We start from the raw sequence: 22525 nt of genomic DNA, 5'->3' as shown, positions 1-22525 counted from the left end.
CTCTCTTTTTCTCTCCTTCCTTTTTTTTCCCCCTCCCCTTCTCTCTTTTTCTCTCCTTCCTTTTTTTTCCCCCTCCCCTCCTCTCTTTTTCTCTCCTTCCTTTTTTTTCCCCCTCCCCCTTTTTTCTTGATTTCTGACTCTTTGTGCTTTTCCACTAGTCTAAAGTGAGTTTACAAGGTGCCATTATTCCCAGATCCTCTGAATGTTGCTCTTCCGAAAGATGGTCGCGGAGCAGGCCCCACGGTCGGCTCTACCCCTTCCTTTCCGTGGGGGAAGGAGAGCCTGCTGTGGGGGAGGTTCGTGAGGAAACCACCCCAGACACAGGATCTGCTTTTCCATTTAAAGATTTAGCTGGTTCAGAAATGCTCTGAATGGTATTATTACATTAATGTGTGATTAATAGTGTTTCATACCTAATGGATCAGGTTTGGTTATTACAAAGAAGCATCTTTCACGTGGTTTTATGCACTTGCAGAGACTGGAAGTGTTTTTTAGTCCTTAAATCCRTAGTCAGGCACAACTTCTGCAGAARTGAGCATGTTTGTGGGTGACAGTGGCAGAGGGAGAAAAGTCAGGTATGCAGATAGCAGGGAGATAGTTTCCCTTCTGAACTCCAGGACAAAAAAAAATCCTTTAAATAATTCTTGGGCAGCAGAGGGGGAAAAATGCCAAAGGTAAAATGAGTCGCATCCTTGGAAGTGTGTGTGTGTTTGGGGGAGGGGGAAGTCAATARTAATAATAAATAAATAAAAAAGCCTGAGTGGTGGAGTTAGCTAATTGRGAGCAGAGAGAGTGCGACTCCAGCACCTAGAGACCGCTGAGGCTGGTGCACCACAGCCTGGTCACTGCTGAAAAGCGTGCGGTTGTTGTTCAAAAACTGGCATAAGAGCATCTTGAAAAACCCGATGCCCTTAAGAACCTGTCACACAGTCTGCACCTGTATGTTTGTGAGTCCTGCATGCTAATAGTCTGAGTTTGCATCTGAAGAAGAGTTTTCTTTCTTTCTTTTTTTTTTTTTTTCCTCGTGAAAAGCTGTTTTTTCTTACTGTCTGTGCATTGCAGCCTGAAATTTCCAAGCTCATTTCTCGGCAGTGTGTGACAGGGATCACTCTGGTCTGAGAATTGCTGCAGAGGAGGTTGTGTATGTTGTGCTGGTTCCCACAAAAGCTTCAATTTTGCTCCGTCTTTCCTYGAGGAAGAAAACTAAGAGTAATTTCAACACAAAGGCCATGTTTTGCTTTTTGTGTGTTGAAATATGACATAAAGAAGCAATATTCAGTAGTGCCATTCAGCAGGATCAGAGCTGATTCATGTGCATTAGGGAATAGCTGGAGGCTGACATACTGCACTGCCTCTCCAGTCTCTTTGCACTTAGGTGGCATAAAAGCAACATAAAGGATTTGACCACCATGAAGGTATCCATGAAGGAATTTGACTATTTACAGGGGAGTATTCAGTGGTGTAATATTCTGCCATTTCTAGTATAGTTAATGTGGCATTCTGAAATAACCAGGTAGCATGGAAATAGAGAAAGCTTCTGTGGTCTAATAATTCTCTGGAGTGATTGATAGAGAGTGGATTGTGTAATCCTGAAATTTCACAGTAGAAAAGGAGCTTTAAGATTTTTGTTTCCTTTTAAATCTTGAAGGACTGACTGATTCCCAGAGGTCASCATGTGTCAGCTGATTGTCCTGGTGCAGAGGTAGGTCTCAGGAAAGATCTGTCAGTGGAGAGATAAAACTTATTGCTAGTCTTGCTTGTGGCAACTCATGGTTCACTCCACATGCGTGCCGTCAGAACCTTCCACGTACTTGTCTGTGCCTAACATCTCCTGTGTCCACTCGTTGCACCATTGGCATGATGCAGGCTGAGTTAGTGTTAATCAGGGAGAGGCCAGAAATGGCTTTTTCTTGAGAGATAGGAAAAGAGCCAGCTGATGTGAAAATTTCAGAGTTTATTTTTCTTGTTTCTGCCTGCCATGTCACTTTGCACCACAGCCTGGCTGTTTGCACAAGAAGAGGAGAAACAAACTTCAGGAGGTTTGTTGGCAGCTGCATGGCAGCAGGTGGCTGCGATCTCCTGCATGCGATTGCCTTTGGAGTGGAGRAGGAGGTGGGGGAAGATATTTCTCCTCTCTAGGGTAGTCTCTGTGGGAAGAGAGAACTAACTTTCCTCTCTGCGATTCTAAGGAGTTAAAATTTCTGGGATAATGATGTGTGTCTGAGCAGCACAATAGACTTATACTAAATTCCTAAAACCTTTCATGGAATAATCAGATTGTGTCAGTGTTCACATAAGATTGTCTGCAGTACAAAGAGGAAATAATTTACTGTTTGAAAGGCAGCGATTTAAGTGTATAAGAGACCCCAATGTATTTGAACTGATGACTTTCTGTCTCAAGAAAGGTTTACAATTGACAGTCCTTAAAGAGCCATGATAAATAGGATCAGATCATTTGAGGAGCCAAACGATTTTGATCACTATTGTACACTTTTATTTAAACAGGATGGTACAGGGAATGTAAATCTGCTTTAACGTATTGAGGGAGATGTCAGCTGCTATTGTGGCTTACCATTTGTATTGCAGTGATTGTTTAAAGGAACAAAATGCTAAGAGCTTTCCAAGTCTGCCCTAAGCRCTTCGGAACAAAAACACTTGCTTTTCAGTTATGATCAAACTCTTCCTTACCTGTTCCTCAGCAAAGGAGAATTGCTTTGAAGATGGCAGAAGGGTGCCTGGTGAAGTGCAAGTCAAATRCAGCTTATTGAGGACCTGTATTTCATTCCCCAGTGTCAGGCATAAACCAAGTATGTAAGCAGGAGGGCCAGCCTCTGGTTCTTTTGGATCTTGGAGAACCTTACAAAGCTGCACTTCACCCACTGAAAAGCCTGAGTGTTTCCAGATAAGCCCAGCCTAAGCCCAGAATGCAGTGAGCGAGTTCCTCATGGTAATGGAAGTTCAGGATTAAAGGAACTGAAAACCCAGTGCAAATAGTTTGCGAAAAAATGGTGATGTGTACAAATATGTACCTGTCAAGAGTACAGCCAGATAATAGCTTAAGCTATGGTAACACCAGCTTCACTTCTTAYTCTCTTTAAAAAGATGTATTCCCCAGTAAGACCACAGCCAAGATTGCAGAAGTTGCTTCTGACTGGCTTTGTTTTACAAGAGGCCTGAATAAGATAGCAAGATAGATTCAGGACTTTGGGAGACCCTGTTTCTGTCCCAGGCAGGATCAGCTAAGTCTAAACACTATTTTTCTAACCTTTTGAAGACCTTCAGTGATGAGTTTGCCAGAGTCCCTAATGGTTTGCTAAGTAGCTTGTTCTTTAAGTGCAACTGAAATCTCCTTGTTGTAACTTGAGCACAGTAGAAGTAGGAAACAGTTGATCACCATCCTCCTGGTAGGTGTCTTTCAGCTTTGGAGTGTTGAGGGTCTGCCACCCTGAAAGAAGCTGGTAGGAGCTAGGAGCATTACTTTTCTTTCTAAATCAGGTTGGAAGTGATTATGATGGGATATCTCTACAGGACGGCCTCAAGCAGRCAGTTGCTTTTCAAAAACATTGTACGCTGAGTTTGGCTCTCATTATTCACAGTCAGACAGGGAAAGAGTTTCCGTTGCACAAATGATAACTCAAATTAGGTCCCTTTTTTAGGAAGGGCATACCTCTTAGAAGGACTCTCTGCTTTAGAGGAATGATTTTCGTCCTTGAATGGTAAGAATTGTACGTAGGAATGGTTGTTCTGTGGCTTGAATGTKGATTGCTGTGCAAGCATTGGGAGAYCTCTTTGTCCAAATGAGAGTAATGTGGTTTCAGCTCTGTAAATGACAGCTAGCTTCATTGACTGGTGGAGCTACTTCTCTGTCCTAAAGAAAAGGAGAAATTGCCTAGTGCAGCCTAGAAATAGTTCAGTTAACCCTGTGCTCACAGTGGCAGTGTGCTCTCTGCTTTGTCCCTTTTCTGTGCTGCAAAGTTCTCTGCAGGGCAGAGTTACAGACTCTTCGTTTGTGCCCTTTTGATCCAGGGCCTCAGATCTCTGAGCTGGATAGGACATAGGTCTGCAGTAGCTGCTTTCGTCTGAATAGATGTGCTGTCTTCACGTAACATTGCAGYGTGTTAACTGGTGGCATTTGAGATTGCCTAACACAGGGATGTAGTAACTTGCTGAAGTGTCTGCCAAATAYAGCAGTGGCTGTGACGGTCTGAAGGCATCAGAGAAAGGTTTGAGAAGAGCTGAATGAGTTGGCAGATGCACAGCAAGGCTTCATAGAATCAGTAAGGTTCTGCAGCAGGATGCACAGACTTTGGTTTCGTGCTGGAGCTTACTGGTGAGGGACAGGCTGAAAGTGCTTTGCACCTTATTGTGGGCCCAAGCATGGCTCGCTCAGGCGTGAGGTTACAGGACAGGGCTGACAGGATAGAGRTGAGTACACCATCCAGGCTATCAGCATGTTGTACAAATCCTCCTCCTCTTAATTCAGAAACAGAATGGCCAAACTGTGACTATAGCAGATGTAGTAACCAGCAGTATCCATGGAAAACAGGCTCGAGATGAAGCTGATGACTAAACCTGCTCTTTGCTTTGCAGCACACACGTTCTCTGGTAGTCTCCACATTTCCCCCACAGACGAGGAACTGCCTGGGGTCAGACTTCCAGCATCCGTTGTCTCTTCAGTATCGCAGAGAGTGCTGTCTCCTGGCCACAGAGCAGGAGATCAAGGTCTCAGACTCTGGTGCTCCAGTTTGGCTGTAACTTCCAGAGCTTCAAGCATCCAGTTCCTCCTCAGGCAAGAGCACAAAAATAGTATTGTCTGCTACCATATACTTCAGGTAGACATTTTCTGTGTGATAGGTTTTAGCAGTCTTCAAACCTCCCCCCCTCCAAATTTAGTTCCGAAGTGGAACYGTTTTCATCCTCTTACTTTTCAGAAGTAGCTTTAAAAAGGAAGATCTGACAGTTTCTGACCCACTGATATGCATGTTTTTTCATCAGTTTTTCCCTCTACTGTAGATAGCCCTTAACCTGTAGGCAGTACAAAACAAACCCTCCAAGTCTTAATGCTGGTTCAGACTTCACAGTGCATACTTTGTGAAGGTGCACCCAAAGACAGAATCATAGAATCGGTAAGGTTGGCAGGGACCTCTGGAGATCATCTAGTCCAATCCCCCTGTTCAAGCAGGGTCACCTAGAGCATGTTAGACAGGGTTGCATCCAGGCGGGMCTTGAAGATCTCCAGACAAGGAGACTCCACAACCTCTCTGAGCAACCTKTTCCAGTGCTCCCTCACTCTCACAGTGAAGAATTCCTCCTAAAGGTTTGCTTTTSATTTGGGGATTAATTAGAGGGATAAGAATGCCCCCTGGTTGATGGTGTTCAGCCCCGTATTCCTCTACTGCTTCTAAAATTAYTTTAGAAAGGATGTTAAAAAGGATCCATAACAAAATTGAGTTTTATTGGCCAACTTTGCACTGACTAATTATAAAACAGCGTAACTCCCTTTCTGTCAGGGGAGCAATGCTATTTCACACCATCTAAGAACTGGGACCCAACTATCCAGACAGACTTTCTTAGATGTGGAGTTGACTTTCCTCCCCCACCTCCTTGCTCTTTATTCGGTTGGTAACTGTTCGTTGCACATATTGATTCATGTATGCAGGAAGAAGCATAGTGTTATTAAAAAAAAATGAGTAGTTGGCAAACGTTCAGGTCTTTTAGATATAATCATCCAGTTTGGAGTCATCTTCAGCATATCAGGGTTCCTAAATTTAAATAGAGATCTGGAGAAATATGGTAATGAAAAGTGGTGTAACAGTCATGTGCTCTGTTGCAAAGGCTGGGTTTTGTCAAAGGAGTTTTACAGAAGATTTATGATGAGTTTTGGATTCTAAACATGAATTTGATAAGGTCAGGAAGAGATGAAGTATGGATAATGATATCTTGTTGCTGCAGTTAAAAGGGAAGTCTAACCCAGTTCATGTCTTTCAGATAACTATATTAGCTCATAAATTTTCATAGCATTTTTTTTCCTCCTGACTCAGAGGCCGATAAGTAGCATAATGAATGGTAGGTTTCACTTGCTTCAAATGAGCGTGAGAGACTTGGAGGGTCTGCACAGCAAGTCAGCAAAGAGCTGTTCAAAGTCTCTCTCTGAATTTACGGCAAGTTGCAGCACATTGGTAGGGTGTGAAGCAACACTGCCGTTTTAACAGGGGTCCTGTTACCCCACTACCCTACAGTTTGCGGGGAGATGGTTCATTGGGTGCAGTTAGACCTTGCAGAACTTCTGGATTCCTTCATARGTGACTATGTGACCCTATATGTTACACGAGATCTTGTTCAGTAAGCCAGACTTTCTTCCTTCTTAAAATATTCCTATAAATCCTGKTAATGCCTACACTTATTTTCTCTTCCTTTCTGAAGTATGAGCAAAAATGATTTATCGTTTGGATTATTTTACAGTAGCAAGGTCCTGCTGATTTTTGCAAAATCCATTTCTGGTTTGTATGCTTTGCAGGTGTTTTCTAAGTTATCATTATTTTGTAGCCAGCAGCACAGTTACATTTGTGTGGTCATTCAAGTGTGATGGACGGGTTTACACATTAAATACAGGCCTACCATAGCACAATCAACCCAGAAACAATTCTTACACTTACCAAGCAGGTTTTTGAAAAGGTAAAATAGAGGGAAGTTTACATGATCTCTTGTGTTATAATTAACCTCTTACCATCTGTTTGGCAACCTTGTGGAGAAAAGCACTGGGGTAATTTTTTGATAATAGCTTTTGGAAGCAATTGGGTGAGGTCTTTTCCCTTCTTTACCTCTTCCCCCCCCCTTTTTTGTAATGTATTTTTCATATTGATTAGTACTGCAAAATGACTGAATTCGTCACTCCCCCTTGCCCTCCCAAATATGATTATGACCTTTCTGTGTGATGAGAGTTTAAGTGGAGTCTTTAGGTGGAGCTAACACGTAGGCTGGAAGGGAAGGGTTTCAGTGCTCATCTTCCCCTCAGGAACTGGACCTGTGCTTGCGGAGGAGGCTGTTGGGGAAAAAAAGGACCCCCAAAGCTGAGGGTATGTGATTAGGAAAAACCCTACGGATATGGGGAGCTTAGAGCGTGCTTTCTACTTCATTCTGAATAAACCTTATGGGGTGTGAGATGGAGTGAAGGATTTATAACRCTTGGGAAATGTCTGATGCTTACCCATGTGTTTAAAAAGTGATAGCTGAGTAATTTTTGCATCCAGGRATGAGTTTTGCCAGTTTTGCTTGTGTGAATGCTTGTTGTGGGCTCCTTGTGAACCAAAACGAGATTGAAAGATGAAGTGCTGACGGCGTCTTTGCAGGGCCACGTGTCGACAGAGAGTAGTTTGTTAGTAAATTGACCATCTTAACTATGGAGGTGAAAGAAATTGGTGGAAGCATACTTTGGAATGGGCCTTTATATCACCGATACGTTTGGATGTCTGAAAGTTGGAAGTGCGTTTATTTGAGGAAACACTTTTGAAATGCAGCATGCTCTGTATATATTCCTTTCTCTCTGAAAAAGGATGTCCTGGCTCGCTAGAAGTGAGTAGTACGTGGCTGTGACTTGCCACGGGTTTTTCRTGCTGAAGGCTGAACCTGTCCGCACTCAAGCGCTGCGAGGCACCAGCACCAGGAGCGTCTGGCTGCTTCTGCCGGCTTTCTCTGAGGAGGAGAGTGATGAAAGATCCCTTCTTTCAGGTTAATGTTTTATCTGTTATGTATTGCATGCTCACTTCACCTATATGAAAATTATTACGTGGGCCTGATCTTGGATAGAAAAACCAGCTCCAGTTTCATCCTTGTATAACTCCAGCAAAATGTTTGCTTTTGAGCCAAATACTTTTATTTTTTTTTTCCTCAATGTGAGCCATTTATTTGGCACCCGCGAGGCTCTGCTTTTTCGGCAGATGATTGCAGACAAAATATAGCATGATGCTGATGTTACTGGATGTTTTTTTTATTATTATTTTTTATTCTTGTCATTCCTACATCCTGCCTGTTTCTGTTGCTTGCGAAGTATTTGTGAGGCTGCTTTCTGGTAATGCACTCGTAAACTGAATCCTGTCTGCATTCCACGCTTTCCTGTATGTCCTTTTTGTAAGGAAAGAGATGACTGATATGACTACTTTGAGGTTGGTGTTAATAAGCTGATCTGTGCAGAGCTCTGTCCTGGAATCTCCTTAGGTGATAAACATTGCCCCCCAGCAAAACAATAATAGGTTATTTGGGGTTTTTTAGGGAGTGGAGGTGCGGGGGACAACTAGAGTTTAGTTCTCACTAAAGCGTGCAGAGGCCTCTGTGATTTAAAACAGACAAAAGGGACAAGAACACCAGGGGAAGAGTCTGTCTCGGAAGTATGGTTAAAATTGCTCCAAGCAGGGTAAAACCAGTCTGGCACCTGGAAGGTCTTGTTGTCCTGGTTATGGGAAGTGCAGCATGTGGCAGGGATTTCATGCATTCTCTGTGCTTTGGGGAAGTTAGGACAGATTTACTTATTCCATGTATATATGCAGGGGGTTTAGTGTTTTGTAGTGTGGGGTCAAGATACTTCTGATCGAGTATCCATGGCTCAAGATATCAGTCAGGAGCTTGAGAAAAGAAGAGAATCTGGGAAGAGGAAGTTTTTATGGTATTAAAAAAGCTAGAGGAGGCTTTCTGTTAGTGTTACAGAACTTCACATTTCTATTTAAAGAATATAATGAAAAAATTGCAAAGACCAACTTCTTTCAGGTTTATATTAGGAAATCTTTCTGTTACAGCCTTTGTGATTTCTCTGGGAGGATAGATGGAGCTAGAAATAATGCATTTCCGAAACAGTCTTTACATCCTGGCTCTGATTTCCCACAGGAATCTACTGCAGTGAGGATTTTTTCATCTCTTCGAAGCAGCTCTAGCAGGAAACCTGGTAGGCAGCCTGTCCTCCCACAGAGCAGCTGTGCCTGGCTCTCCAGACTTTCTCCACTGGAGCTCTCCCTGCAATTATTTATTTACRTCTTTATTTATCAGAAAGTTAATGTCTGTGGAGTGTCTGGGAATGAAAAAGAGGGTTTTCTTGGTGATGGCWTGTGAAACATGCTTAATGCCTTGCTGTCTCACAGGCCCTTTTCAAGGGAAAGTTGAATGGGGCTGGATCGTGATTTTTTTTATGCTTTTGGGTATTTTAAGCTACAGCTAGGCTTTTGGAGCGGCATTGTGTTTTATTTAAGTATCACATTTGTATGAGATGTTGAAGTTTCTAGACATTAGAGGCTGTCCGAAAAAAAGGGAGGCAGTGAGGGTTGAGTTGTACTGGAGGAGCCTGACTCAAGCAGCAGGATCGGAAGGAAGCCAAAATACCCTGACACTTGCTGCGGTGGAGAGCGTAGAGCTCACGTGTGAGATCAGATAGGCTCAGGGTTTGCCAGTCTGAGTAAGTAATGGTTGCTATATGTGCCTGGTGTACCTCTGATGTAGTCATCCAKGAGCTGGCTCTCAAGGCCATCACTGTTTTATTATTATTATTTATTTAWTTAATTTCATTTAAAATTTTTAAGCTTAAATGAATAGTAATGGTGGTGATTTGTTTTGCTGCAGAGATGAATCTCTTGCTGACAAGCTGCTGGTGCAGTATGTGCACTGTGCTTTATATCSTGCACTTCCCAGAGCTAATGCTATTTATACAACACTTTTGTTTGTTGGGCTTTTAACTAATAGTGTGTCAAGGGAAATAAAATCATATTTTTGGAACTGACTTTYCTCTCTGGAGCATAGTTTTTCCTTGATGATATTCCCATTAGCAATTTATATAAATGTAAAGATGTCCTCCTTTCAATGACTCTCTCCATTAATGAGAAAATGCATCATCAGAACATCTAGTAGGTAGTGTATTTGATTAGGAGATTCTTCTTTTAAAGATTAAAAATCTGTAAAGTTTGACATTTAGAAGTTTGAACATTTTTCTTTAAACATTCTTTTCCAAACTCTGACAGGATAAGAGTATGTATAACCAGCCATGTTTTTAAATTAGGCTTGCCTCAATTTTAGCTTGCTTAGTTTTTGGTCTTAATATACATCAAAACATCTTGAAATGAAAAGGAATTTCTGGATTGAAACCATTTCTCCACAGGCTTCAATTTGTTCCCAGCCAAAAATATTCTTTTTCCAAAGGCAATTTAGATTTCAGTTACCATTTTCCCAATTTTTAAGGAACAGACTCCAAATAGAAGAAGAAAATCAGCTTTGCAGCTTTTCTGCTCTTCATCCCTCTCCATGCTCTGAGGTGTCTTCCAGAACACACGTATGGTGAATCTGCTTATTGATCTGCCAGAGAATGTATTGAAGTGTGAGTGGATTTCCTTCGGGGAAGAAAGAGTAGCTTTCTCTTTAATTTATGRTGTGCCAAAGGCAAATGGTCGTTAGTAGAAACTGGATTAGAACCCTCAGCAGAATCTGTAAGCGCCGCTGYAGGTGACCGTGTTTGTGCTGTTGGGTACCGCTGCGGATGGAGCTGTTTTGCCCCAAGACCTCCTGAAGCATCAGCCGAAGGGCAGGTTGCAGCAGCGCCGGGGCTCCCTGCCTGGCGCCGTGCGGGACAGGGCCCCAGAGCGCTGGCACAAGACGTACTGTGCAAGCAGTGGGGTGGGCAGAGGCAATGCTGCTTGTGAGGTTTTGGGACAGTTCAAAAAGGATGTTGGGCAAATTTGCAGCAGAAGAGGTGAGGCWGTYGGAGAGCAAAACTGCATAAACTCTTTGGCTTTGTCAAACTGAACAGTGCWGGCACTGAAATMCGGGTTTTGAATTCCTTTTCCTCGYGTCCTGTTAAGTGCCRCATCAGCCTGAAGTTCGTGCMGGTGTGTTTGAGATACTAGTCTCTTGAATGGTGGAAAGCTGCATGCAGTGAAATGTGTGCACCAAAGTATGTTGTCTTCAGATTTGGTGTTTGGTAAAAAGTTGCAGAATAAAAGCGTAGTGTTGAGGTAGTAGATTTTCCTCTCCCTATAGGTTATTGCCAAATGTCCTAAGGTTAGATTGATTTATTTGCAGCTGTATCGAGAAAATGCTCTCTGGAGGATCTTTGACAAGTGCCACGTTTTAAATAACCTGTTATGCTGTAGTTAGAGAGCATTACATTGAGATGGAACAAAATAAGTCATGAAAGAAGAAGCTGCTTCTGGTCTAGATGGTAATCTTACCTGCCAAGACAGCAAAAAAGTGTCCTGTTGGCTTTGCTCCATGTTTCTCGGGGAGGATGGTTCAAGCAAGGTGCTGATGCCTTCACTGGAGAAGACCAGCCTTACTTCTAGATAACATGGTAGGTGACAATCTCCCCCTTTAGAATACAAGCTGTCCTCCCTGCTCTGGTCCCCCACGTGTCTGATGCTGTTATTTTTGTCAGGAAAAACCTCCCTGAGGCATGCAGAGGAGCATGTGGTCTCCATGGCTGCCAGGCTAAAAGTGGAAGAAAATATTGTTTGGCAGCTTGGAAAAAGAGATCCACCACCCCTGGTGTGCTTCYAGGTCAACTCCATCCTGCCAGATGGAAAGCAGGAGAAGACGTGGACATGTACTCGGTGTCCTCACTGTAGGTGGTCTGCAGCAGTGACAAGTTTATGGCAAAATTAATTAGGATGTATTAAAACTTCAAACCCATAAAGGCTGTCACGATGGTGGGGACTGGAAAGTGAAGAAGTCGGACATAGGGCTTTTTTTTTTTTTACCCCAGTAGCATCGTGGCAAATCATGAGTTGAGRTGCTTTGTCTGAACAATATAAGACTTTGACATTGTAGCCCAGGGGTATTTCTCTTCAGCAGCTTGATCTAATGAGACATTTAAAATTAAAGTTGAATAAAAGAAAGTATATTGTTCTTAACTTAAAATACCTTGTTAATAACTTCTTAATATAAAATATTGAAGTGTTTTGTAGATTTTTTTCAGTAAAAGAAACTGTCTTGAAATAATTTTTTCTTTAAGGAAAAACTCCGAACTTACTTCATTTAAGAACCCTAAGCTTGTTTCAAACATTATRGGCTATGCTTTTCATTGTACATATTATTTAAGCTAACATCTGTCATAAAGCAAATGGAAGTATTCAGAATCGTCAAATTCAGTTAGTTACAGACACATTTAAAAACAAGTTTAGATGTTTATCTAAAAGTAATTATTAGTAATAAGTAACTATTACAACTCTTGCATTCTAAATAAAATTAAAATCTTAATGGCAAAATTTTCTGTGGAGCAAGAACTTAATTTGCCCAACCACAAGCACTTTGCKAGTGTTAAGATGCTTAGGAAAATGCCGTGGAAGTGGATCAGTCTGGTCTGTGAAACCCTCGCACGTTCGGCTTTTTCTGAAGCGTGCTTTTCCCATCTCCATCAAATAGCTAACCACGCTGGCTCTTTCACCTTGGCAGGGATGAATTTATTTGGTGGCTTCGGATGCCGTTCAGATGCTTCGGTGATTATGTTGACCAGAAAAATTTTAATAATCCTCATACTTCTGATGAGGTACATCAAGGGGCGTAAAATACCCTTTTTGCCTGCGTGGAGTCCTGTTGTGAGCTTGAGCTATYCTGGAAAGTGTTAAAAGCAGTGAATTAATTTCTGTGTTGTGCCCCGGCCTCCGCTGCAGAGCACAGTGCAAGGCAGCTGGGGCAAAGCTGGCAGGCGACAGGATTTTTTCTCTGAATTCTTTACTCCTTTACCATCAAAAGATAAATTTCTCAAAAGCTTGTCCAGCCTCTCTGGGTGACTATATCTGTCAAAAATATGAATGCTGTGCAGTGAAACTGCTCAGCGCTTAGCCAGCTTTTGTATCCTGAAAGCTGTTGAACTATAGGATGATCAAAATGGGCTTCATTCTCCATTTTAGTCAGAGCAGCTCAATACTTCCTAATTTAAATACCGGAAAAGATAAATTTTGTTCTGATGGAAATTAAGGACTTGTATTGACACACATAGGAGTTTTCATCAAGGAATTTGACCAGGGTTTCCTGGGTTGCCATGTAAAGGTTGGAATAGAATGGATATTCATTTACATGCTGGAAAAACGCAAAAGCCTGAAGTCRTACTGAGAACCAAATAAAAGAGAATGTCAGCTAGCTTGTGTTTTCATGTACTTCCAAGCTTTTTGTTATTGAGGCACTTCATATGGGTGCATAAATATCCTTATGGRTCTGTTTCTCACATACAACCTCTTATCTTCCCCTAGAGAGCTTCACAGCAAATACTAACAAAGTTGAGTACAGTAATTAATCAGAATTTTATGTTTACAGTAATACAGTGTTGACCTTGAAGGCTGCTCATGTGTGCAGTTAAAACTAGGATGTTTTCTTTGCCCTCAGTCCAGGGGAGCTTCAGATTTCTTGCAAYGAGAGAGAGCTGAGACCAGTGCTGGTAGCTGGTGGAGCCTGGCCATCGCTGCTGCGGGGAGGGGAGCATAACGCTGCTGGAGCCCAGCGTTCCTRCCTGCCTCAGCGTGCTGGCCTCAAATATCGAGTTGGTTGTGAGTGGAAGGAGTTTTGGTTTTGCTTGAAACAATAATGAGTGCCTCTCTGGAGAGCGTGAGGGTGAAACAGTCATAGTTTGCCACAATTTTCATAGTAGAGCAGCTCTAGCATTTAAGAGCTGCTTGGGGTTTCTTGCAGTAGACCACCTTGCCTATCAAGTTTGAAACTTCTCATGGAAAGACACTGCTAAYGAAAACACTAGTAAAGGAGAGAAGTGTAATTTCCCTCTTTCCAAGCAGCCAGTGGAATGGTGGTTATGGTCCTAGTCTCAGACAGTGCAACCAGCCTGGAAGTCAGAGGGACCTGAGCAGGTCTGAGGCGAGACATGAGGACTTCTCTGGTTAGAGCTGGATGCCTTGGGTGGTGCCTTTCCCTTACGTTGMGATGGAACAAAATCTCCCTCTTCTTGAGAGGTGCTGCATATCAAGSCTATTTATTTCAGAGGTATTAATTTTTGATTTTTGTATGTATTGAGAGCTATATCCCTATYAGTGATAATTATGAGTTTGCTCTCCAAATGTAGAAGTGGATTATAGGATTATAGATTAAATCCAGTTAAGATAGACTGAGACTAGGCATGGAGAAAACTGTCCCTCATTTCTGTCGCGCTTTCCATCCCAACTAGATTGTGCCACTTGGCTCGGCAGGTTGGCAAAACTAGACGACCACTGTATGGGGCCATGAAAATCCTACAGAAATTATTACTACTGCATATATTTGGCTCCAGGAACTTCTGCTCAGGGCATGAAGCAGTCCCRGCAAATCTGGCTAAGATTTTCCTTTTTGTATGAATTTGTGTTAGCCTGCGACTTCTGACATATCTGTTTTACAAGTCCTTAATAAGRTAGGCTTTGCTGATCTTTTTTACTGCTGCATATAGAAAAAAGCCTAAAATTGCTGTAGAATGCATGTAAGCACTTGCAGGTTTTTTTGAGGATGTTTACTACCCTTAAGTAGTTACTCTTGGCCTACAGAAAATAAATTGACTTGCAATAAAAAAAAGCAACTTAACTGAGGCACAGGGTTGAACCCACGCTGTGGGCTCACCATCTGCTTTTCTTTCTTCACCTCCAGTTAGTATCTGCAACATTGGATTGGGGGTGTTTTTTTGCTGTGTGCTTCACAGAACAAGGCAGATGTGCATTCAACTGGTTGTACTAGAGAATAAATTGTATTTGAGCGCTTTCCTTTTTATTAACAGTGAGCTTCGGATAATTGCTTACTCTGCTTTTTTAATTAGTCTTTTCCTAGGGAAAGAAATGTATTTCTTTCAAGATAAAAATGCATAGCCCTGGTGATTTCATGTACTACTGTTTAGAACTTGGGCTCTGCAAACAGTCCTTGTCCGTCTGATCTTTCAGTCTTGTGTAAGGTTGTGACTAATGCCCGATCACCCTAAATGTGGGCCCTCCGAGGAGTGGAAAAAGGAGGGGACGTGTAACCAGATCGGTGAGACAGGGGCACGCTGAACTGGCTACTCCTGAAACCGTCGACGGAGAGCGATTAGCCTGTGGTGCTTGCTGTGAAACCCGCTGAGAAGAGGCACCCGAAGAAACGCTGCCTGCAGAAAGCCATGCCGGCTGAAGAGGGTTGTTGCCTGCAGGGTAGAGGACTTGTTATGGGATGCAAGGGGGGGAGACCATTTGGGGATGGTGCCGAACCTATTGCAGGATGCTATAAGGGCATTTGGGAAACGTACGAGACCTGTGATGGGACATTCAGGGGAAGGACCAGGAGCAGGGAAAAGGAGGGATCAGGATGGCTTGGGCAGGACCAAACTTGGGAAAAGGTGGGGGGAGGGAGTGACAAAAAGGGCTCGTGGCATGTAAGGAGATGGCTGGTCTGCGTGCTGCTGTGGCTGTGCCCTGTGCTGGGTCGCCACAGTCAACGTTACGTTCTCGCTGACTCCTCCTGGCTGTCGTCTTGCGGGCGCTCTCTGTTGCCTGTGAACATCAGCCAGCCTCAAGCAGGGCAGCTGGCGAGTAGACGGGAGGTCCGAGTCCTGTGACCTTGGGAGGACTGGGCATCCAGGAGCTACCGGCCAGGCCAGGCGGCTGCTGCCGGCCACCGTGGTCCATATTGCTGCTTCGTTCTGGTCAGCTGGAGAGGAAGAGCAGGACTGGAGCCCCCGTGCTGCCCGCGTTTGTACTGGTGGCACACGCGTGCGTGTCGGTGGCCAGAAAGGCATCGTGCTGCCCGCATTGGCCTGTGTACTGGACCTGGGGGCCTGGAGCCACAGCGGCCATGCGTTTGTCCGGCTGGTTTCTAATGTCTGGAAGATGTGTGTTTCTCGTGGGTTTTTTTCTTTCTTTCTTTTTTTCTGTCTCTGCTTCCTGTTAGTGCCACTTGAAACTTCAGAGCTGATCTGTTCATCTTTACCACAGGGTGAGTTTTGCCCCCGTTCAATTGCAGAACAGTGAAGACTGGTGAACATTGGGTGAACTTCTTGCAATGAGGCGTCTAACTCAAATTTTGTTCAGGTTGAGGGTGGGGGAAGACTGTTATTAAATTTGTACGTGATCAAATTGGAATAAAAATATTGCCTTTGAAATAAAAAAATAATTTTTCTGGAGAGTAAAGTTTCTGGAATCRATCTGGGGTATGGACTGTTGGCCACTGCCATCCTTTGGTGCCGAATCATTACACAATTAATGACTTTTTCTTGCTGATTCTTGTCCTGTCCTCCAACACTTTTCAGTGGCACAAATTAATTTTTTAGTGTCAGTGATATTTTACAGCCTTCGCGGAGAATGATCCCACAGTTCAAAGGAATGCTTCATGTGACAGAGCTTCCAGATTACACAGCAGATCTCTAATAGAAACCGGTATCTCAGTGTCCGTAAGGTGGTTGTTGAGAACACCAAAGCTTTCTAAATAGTGCAGAGAACATCATATAGCTTGTGTTTTTCTAGGAGAGACCCCGTGTAAAACCATGTCCAATTTCCCTGATGGAAATGTAGATAATCTGGATAAAGAATAGAATTTTTATATCCTGCGCTGTCTTTGGGGACTCTTCTTGGCTGCAGGCCAGAACATGAGCCGTGTTTGGGTTTCCCTTTTCACGCCTGTTTCTGCATTTCTGTTTTTCTTGAAATGCAGAATAGTTTGAGCAGGGCAATTTAGCCCTGTGTTTCATATCTGTGCTCATTAAAGAAAGTCTTACAGCAATATTCAAAACAAAAATAAAAAATTTGTCTCAAACTCCGTCAATCTAAGCTTCCAATCCTATCTAAAAAAATTGAAAGTATAAATTGTATTATCACATGTCAAATGAACTGAAATTATGAATTTTACTGGTTCTTTTCATTAGCAAGTATACAAATGTAACTTGCAACCTTGATTACAAGGAGCAGCATTTCAATGGACAAAAATATAAATGAAGCAAAAAAAAAAAAAAAAAAACAAAAAAAAAAAAAAGATCGGAAGAGCGTAGTGTAGGGAAAGAAAATAGAGTAGAATTGTGTGCTTACCATAAAAAAAAAAAAAAAAAAAAAAAAACAGGAAGGGTTTTTTGTTTTCTTCAAATCAATTTATTCCTTTTCTTTGCGTAGGTTCCTAAAAATTAGCACTATGACTGATGGAGACTATGATTATCTGATCAAGCTCCTGGCCCTTGGAGACTCTGGCGTTGGAAAAACAACATTCCTGTACAGATACACTGATAACAAATTTAATCCAAAATTCATCACAACAGTAGGGATAGATTTCCGGGAAAAACGAGTGGTAAGTGGTCTTATATGAATAATGTCTGCTATTTTTTTTCTTCTTTATTCATTATTACTGAGAGTAAATTTTACGTAGCTGCATACTGCTCCCCTTACTGAGGGGTAAAACATGTGTTGATGATGCTTTTCCTGGTCTAGTTTTTGGTTCAAATAAGTCATAATTAGGAACGAGGTAAAAGGGAAAGATGTCATTATCCTTAGCTGTTGTTTGGTGCACTGATTTATTGCATATTGTCATCAAAAGATCTTTCCAAGAGCAGAGTTTGCATGATGCTAGTGAGTGAGGTTTGTTTGTGACTAGGAGTAACTGTAGCCCCCAAACTCGTAATTAAACAGAAAAGATGGAAAATGATAGAAGTGCAGAGGATTCATCTTATTTCCAGACCACACAGSAAGCTAGTGAAAGAAATAGTTCTGCCAAAGGCACCACACTGCTTCTCTGCGCATGGAGCAGTAGCAAGGCTGCGGACGGAGCATAAGWAGTGTATCCCGGCAGTCCTTGCCGTTAGGGCTGACGGACGTCGTACCGCGGGCCAGCTTGCTTGATACTAAATAGGAGATGAGTCTTGTGTACTGTCGGTCTGATTCTTCTCGTGGATATGGAAACACATGCTTTTTTTTTTTTAATTTAATGTGACTGATATATTTGTCCGTAGATCCTGACAAATGCAGGCTAGATACAGGGTTTAAATTCAGCTTTCTAATAGTAACAATTGTACTTTGCTTAAATAGTTAAAAAAAAAAAAAAAAAAAAGGTGAGAGAGAGAGATTAGACCCTGGACAATGATTTTAGACATTTCCTTGATTAAAAATTGTAAATACTTCCCCAGTTCAAAGTTTGGAGAGCTGTTTAAATTTTCTTCTTTTTAACTTGCATGAAATACTTCAAGAATTTTGCGTGAAAGGTGTTCGTAGGTCTTGATGACACAGAGATGACTCAGTTGGCCTAAGAACCACTGCTTATCTAGAGTGTTTCAGCCTGGCAAGGGAAACGTGTTAAAAGTTAATCCTTTTACCTGGGAATAACTGTAGTTCTGACAAAAGTTTATGCTCTTTACTTTGAACAAGACTAAGTGCTTTTCAGCTTTTCATCAGGTTAATGTAGGACCTAAAAATCATTCACAATATCTATTATTAAAACATTTCTCAGTTTTGTAGTAGTTGACTAAAAACAAATGTCTTGGCAATATTAAACCCCTTTGGAGGTTCAGGTGTAATTTATGTGTTCATTGGTCCCCTGTTTGAGCCGCGTCAGCGTATCTGCATATGCTCTGCTCAGGGCACTTTTCAAGAGTGTGTAGGTCCCAGGGGAACCTGACAATTAAAATGCAATGGTTGTAGTGCTGCAGTACTAGAAAATTAATCATTAGGCCTTAGGCAGAATAAAAGAACCTTGGATCTGGATTTTATCATAGATTACTCTATGCTCACAGCATTATGTAAGTTCAGGCTGGTAAAATGTGTGCATCACATTTTACCAGCCACAAGTTGGAATCTGGGTCATTCTCCTTGCTGTCAGATTCCACTGAGGTAGTAAAATATTAATGCTTATTTTTATTGCAAAGAAATGTCTGAACATGCAAATTGCTGGAGCGCTCCTTCTCTGATTATTCAGAGGCTCTTTAAAGTGTTCTGAACATGCACGCTGGATTCATTCAGGAGGGCGAAACTCTTCTGCTAAAGGTTGCAGTCAGATTTCTTCACTAACTTTTCCATTACTGTATATTTTGGGGGTAGGATGATTTATAAGGATGGCAGAAATTACCAGCTTTGAAACATCTTGAAGGTCTATTGGAATAAACTGTCTCCTTAGAAAGAGATTTTAAAAGTTGAATTTGTGTTTTTTTATTGTATAAAAGTCACTTTAAAAAGTGACCCTATGTGATTCCTTGTTTAATTTGCTAAATATTATAGGAAGATGCCCTGGCAAACATATTTAATTTACACAATGGTGTCAGTGGTTGATACATTGATGCACTTCTGATTTTGAGATTTGGCACCTGTGACAAGGAAAAGTGTGTTGCAGTCAGAAGCTATATGCTGAATTTGCAACAATTTAAACAAATCTCTAGAATTACAGAATAATTTAGGTTGGAAAGGACCTCCAGAGGTCATGTAATCCATCCTCCAATTAATGTGGATTTGTTTGTGCAGGATAACTAGACACTGTGTGTTACAGCCCAGGGAGGGCAGGCGAGGAAGCGTTTCACTTCCCCAGGGAAGTCCAGCAGCACCTCTGGATAAAGCCATGCCCATAAAATCCACATTGTATCTTGATCTAAGCACAAGAGCTATGTTTGCCTGCTTCTAAAAATTTCTAAGAATCTACTATACTAACTCAAACAACGAAGACAGATCATACCTGTTTTTTGCCCCCTGTCTTTCAGGATACCAGCTATTTTTCATACTGTTTCATTTCATAATGAATTGAGCCCCAGTAAGTGCTGTTTGTTAAGCACTGTGAGTTTGCAATTCCAGTTAGTAAGGAAGTCATCAATGTTGAACAGAAATTAATGAAGAAAAAATAGTTTTTTGTAATAGAGGCTAATCCTATCAGCCATCTATAATAACAACAGCACTGAAATTGAATGCAGAAAGCTTGCTCAGCATCCTCATATACCAACTTTTACAGAGTTGGATCTCATTTGAAGTACTGAATATGACCAAGTTATCGTTACARGGCAGCTTCCATAAACGTTTCATGTGGCTTCTGAGTTTTTAAATGTTATTAGAAGCCTCCCTCTGAAGTGACTTTTAATAGTAAGAGTCAGCTTTAACTTAAGGACTGAACTGTTCCTCTTTACTTGTTGCTTAGTTCCCACAAAAAAAAAAAAAAAAAAAAAAAAAAAAAAACTATGAGGCAAATGATGGCTTTCAGTATCAGCACTACTATTGTACTGATTTGACTCTTTTTAGGTATACAACAGCAGAGGACCAAATGGATCTCCAGGAAAAGCCTTTAAGGTACATCTCCAGCTTTGGGACACAGCTGGACAGGAAAGGTAACGAGTTCAGAAATGCTGTACAGCTCATTGGAAATCAAGGTTTTTAACCTTTCTGAATAAACCATTGAGGGGGGAAAAAATCAAAAATCGTGTTATTTCAGGACAACAAACATATATCAGAAATAAAGTTTTTCAGACACAGCTTTGGTACAGTGGTTGGAGAAGCTCAGAAAATAGGACTGTGAGGAATTTTCCCTGTCAATAAGCTTACTTTACCTATCTGTCTTATTTTTGCAGTAGACAGTCGCACTGAACAGTCAAAAACATGCAAGTAGYCAGCTACTCTTCCTTTGGTGTCTTTTTCAATACTTGCTCTATTAGGCAATGTGCATCCATCAGTTAAGTGTATGTCATCTCTGCAGTTGGATCCATTTCTGTCACTATGATCTGTGATGCATTAAATACTTCTACATCTTTTTTTTATTTTCTGTGCTCTTTCCACACCCTGCATCTATCTTTTTTTTTCCAGTTGAATCAGACAAGCAGAATTCAAACCAATAGATTAGTCACCAGCAATGTTTATGTTTTCACATATACGCTTCCTCTGGTAGATTRCTAACTCATTCTGATTAAGAACTATCTACTGATGTGATACATCACAGCAAAGATGAAGGTCGTGGATTTTGCTTCCATGGGAACATATGTTCACTAAATCATACACRCTCTTTGTATTTCAGGATATTTTAATGGAAATTTTGCACAAATGATTCAGAGGAGGTTTACACTCTTTCTCATTTTCCTTTACTTGGTTAAGACCTGCAAAAAATATATTTAACTAGAACTGTAGGGCTCAGTTTGTATTAATAGAGCTATCTTATCTTTTTCCTTCCTTCAGATTTCGAAGTCTTACCACAGCATTTTTCAGAGATGCCATGGGCTTTTTGCTAATGTTTGATCTTACCAGTCAACAGAGCTTCTTAAATGTCAGAAATTGGATGAGTAAGTAGAACAGTAGACCTTGCCTATACTGGTTGACTTGAAGCTTYCTTGTGTATTTTAGGCTTCTAGGTGTCATTATATGCGTCACTGTGAACTGAAAAACATTCAAAGAAACTAATTATGTCTAATCTAACCAAACATGAGGTACTTGCAGCCTGTATGCTGCAAAACATATGGATGCACATGAGATGATCTGTCATTGCATGCACCACTGAAACAGAGCCTGTCATAGATGCAAGGATGTGCATCACAGTCTTGTGGAGCAGTGCACCTCCTTATTACTCCCTTGGGCTAAACTGAATTGTCATGGATGGGAGAGGCCTGYGACTTAGGGTAAAAGCTTCATCAAATTTGAAAGACGCCCACCCTTTCTTTTGCATGGTAGATTACCAAATAAATGCCCAAAATAATCTTGTTTGCTTTATGTATGACCAATTAAATCTGTAACCTCTTGAAAACTTGTGGCATTTTTCACTTCCTTGGGTGTACCTCAAATTTTAGTTAATATACAGGAACTTGGAAACTACACTCTTGTTATTGCTGTTAGTTGAGTTTTGATTAAAATTGGGCTTTGAGGTTTTTGTTTGGAAGTCTACACAGAGTTTGCTTTCAGATTCTGAACAGCTAAACACATTGTGACCCTTGGCAAGGTCCGTGCCACTTCCAGAGAGCTCTGTGTATTGAATGATGGAACGGGAGCTTGTATCTGCAGTCACTGGCAGTTTTTCTTGGGACAAGGGCTGTGCTAAAAGTGAAACAAAGGTTAAATTCTCAAAGTTTGTTTTTAATTGAGGGCATTTGGAGTGCTGTCAGGACAGAGGCYAGTACATTTCCAGCTAGCAGCTTTCCAACAAATGAGCTGCAGTTCATGTGRAGATAATGTGAGATCCAGACAGCTTTGTGAAAACAGCTCCATCAAATTTTACCTAGTAGCTGTGTTTCTTCAAYAATTCTCTCCTCCCCTAATCCATTGCTGTCATCACATTCTCTTGTTTAACTAGTTGAGTGTCTATTTTTTTTGTGTGCTGGAACTTTTCAACTCAGTTACTTCAAGATTGAGGCAAGTATAAGTAAATGGCTTTGTGCACAATTATGTACAAAACAAAAGGGTGAAGGTACAAAAYAGAAGGGTGAAGATGTGGCCAGTACTTTTGCCTGAATCTTCAGCAGCTTTAAGCTAATGAGTAGGCYGAAAAGAAAAAACACCAGAGTATTTTGTCACTCACTTCTCAAGAAATGCGTTTATAACAAATGTGGATTTTTTTTTTTTTGAATAAATCCTTCCAGAATGTCTTTATTGAATGAGAGAGATCTCAAGGAGATTTGGAGGGAGGGCACAGT

General features: G+C 41.5%; 1 protein-coding gene across 1 annotated transcript in view; it reads left to right on the top strand.

The window, feature by feature from the left end:
* Positions 1-7536: 7536 nt before the first annotated feature.
* Positions 7537-22525, top strand: part of RAB27B (RAB27B, member RAS oncogene family) — a 24024-nt gene continuing 9035 nt past the window's right edge. Inside the window, exons 1-4 of the mRNA XM_085322225.1 lie at positions 7537-7728; positions 17067-17238; positions 20157-20242; positions 21081-21184. Coding sequence (XP_085178351.1) covers positions 17086-17238; positions 20157-20242; positions 21081-21184 — 343 coding nt within the window. The 5' untranslated portion in view covers positions 7537-7728; positions 17067-17085. The remainder of the gene's footprint in view (positions 7729-17066; positions 17239-20156; positions 20243-21080; positions 21185-22525) is intronic.

The sequence above is a fragment of the Rhea americana genome, unplaced genomic scaffold, assembly GCF_003343005.1.
Source record: "Rhea americana isolate MKP2758 unplaced genomic scaffold, rheAme1 scaffold_75, whole genome shotgun sequence".
In the NCBI taxonomy this organism is placed as follows: domain Eukaryota; kingdom Metazoa; phylum Chordata; class Aves; order Rheiformes; family Rheidae; genus Rhea; species Rhea americana.
The sequence above is the reverse complement of the archived record's forward strand: the minus strand, read 5'-3'. Positions and strand labels throughout refer to the sequence as shown.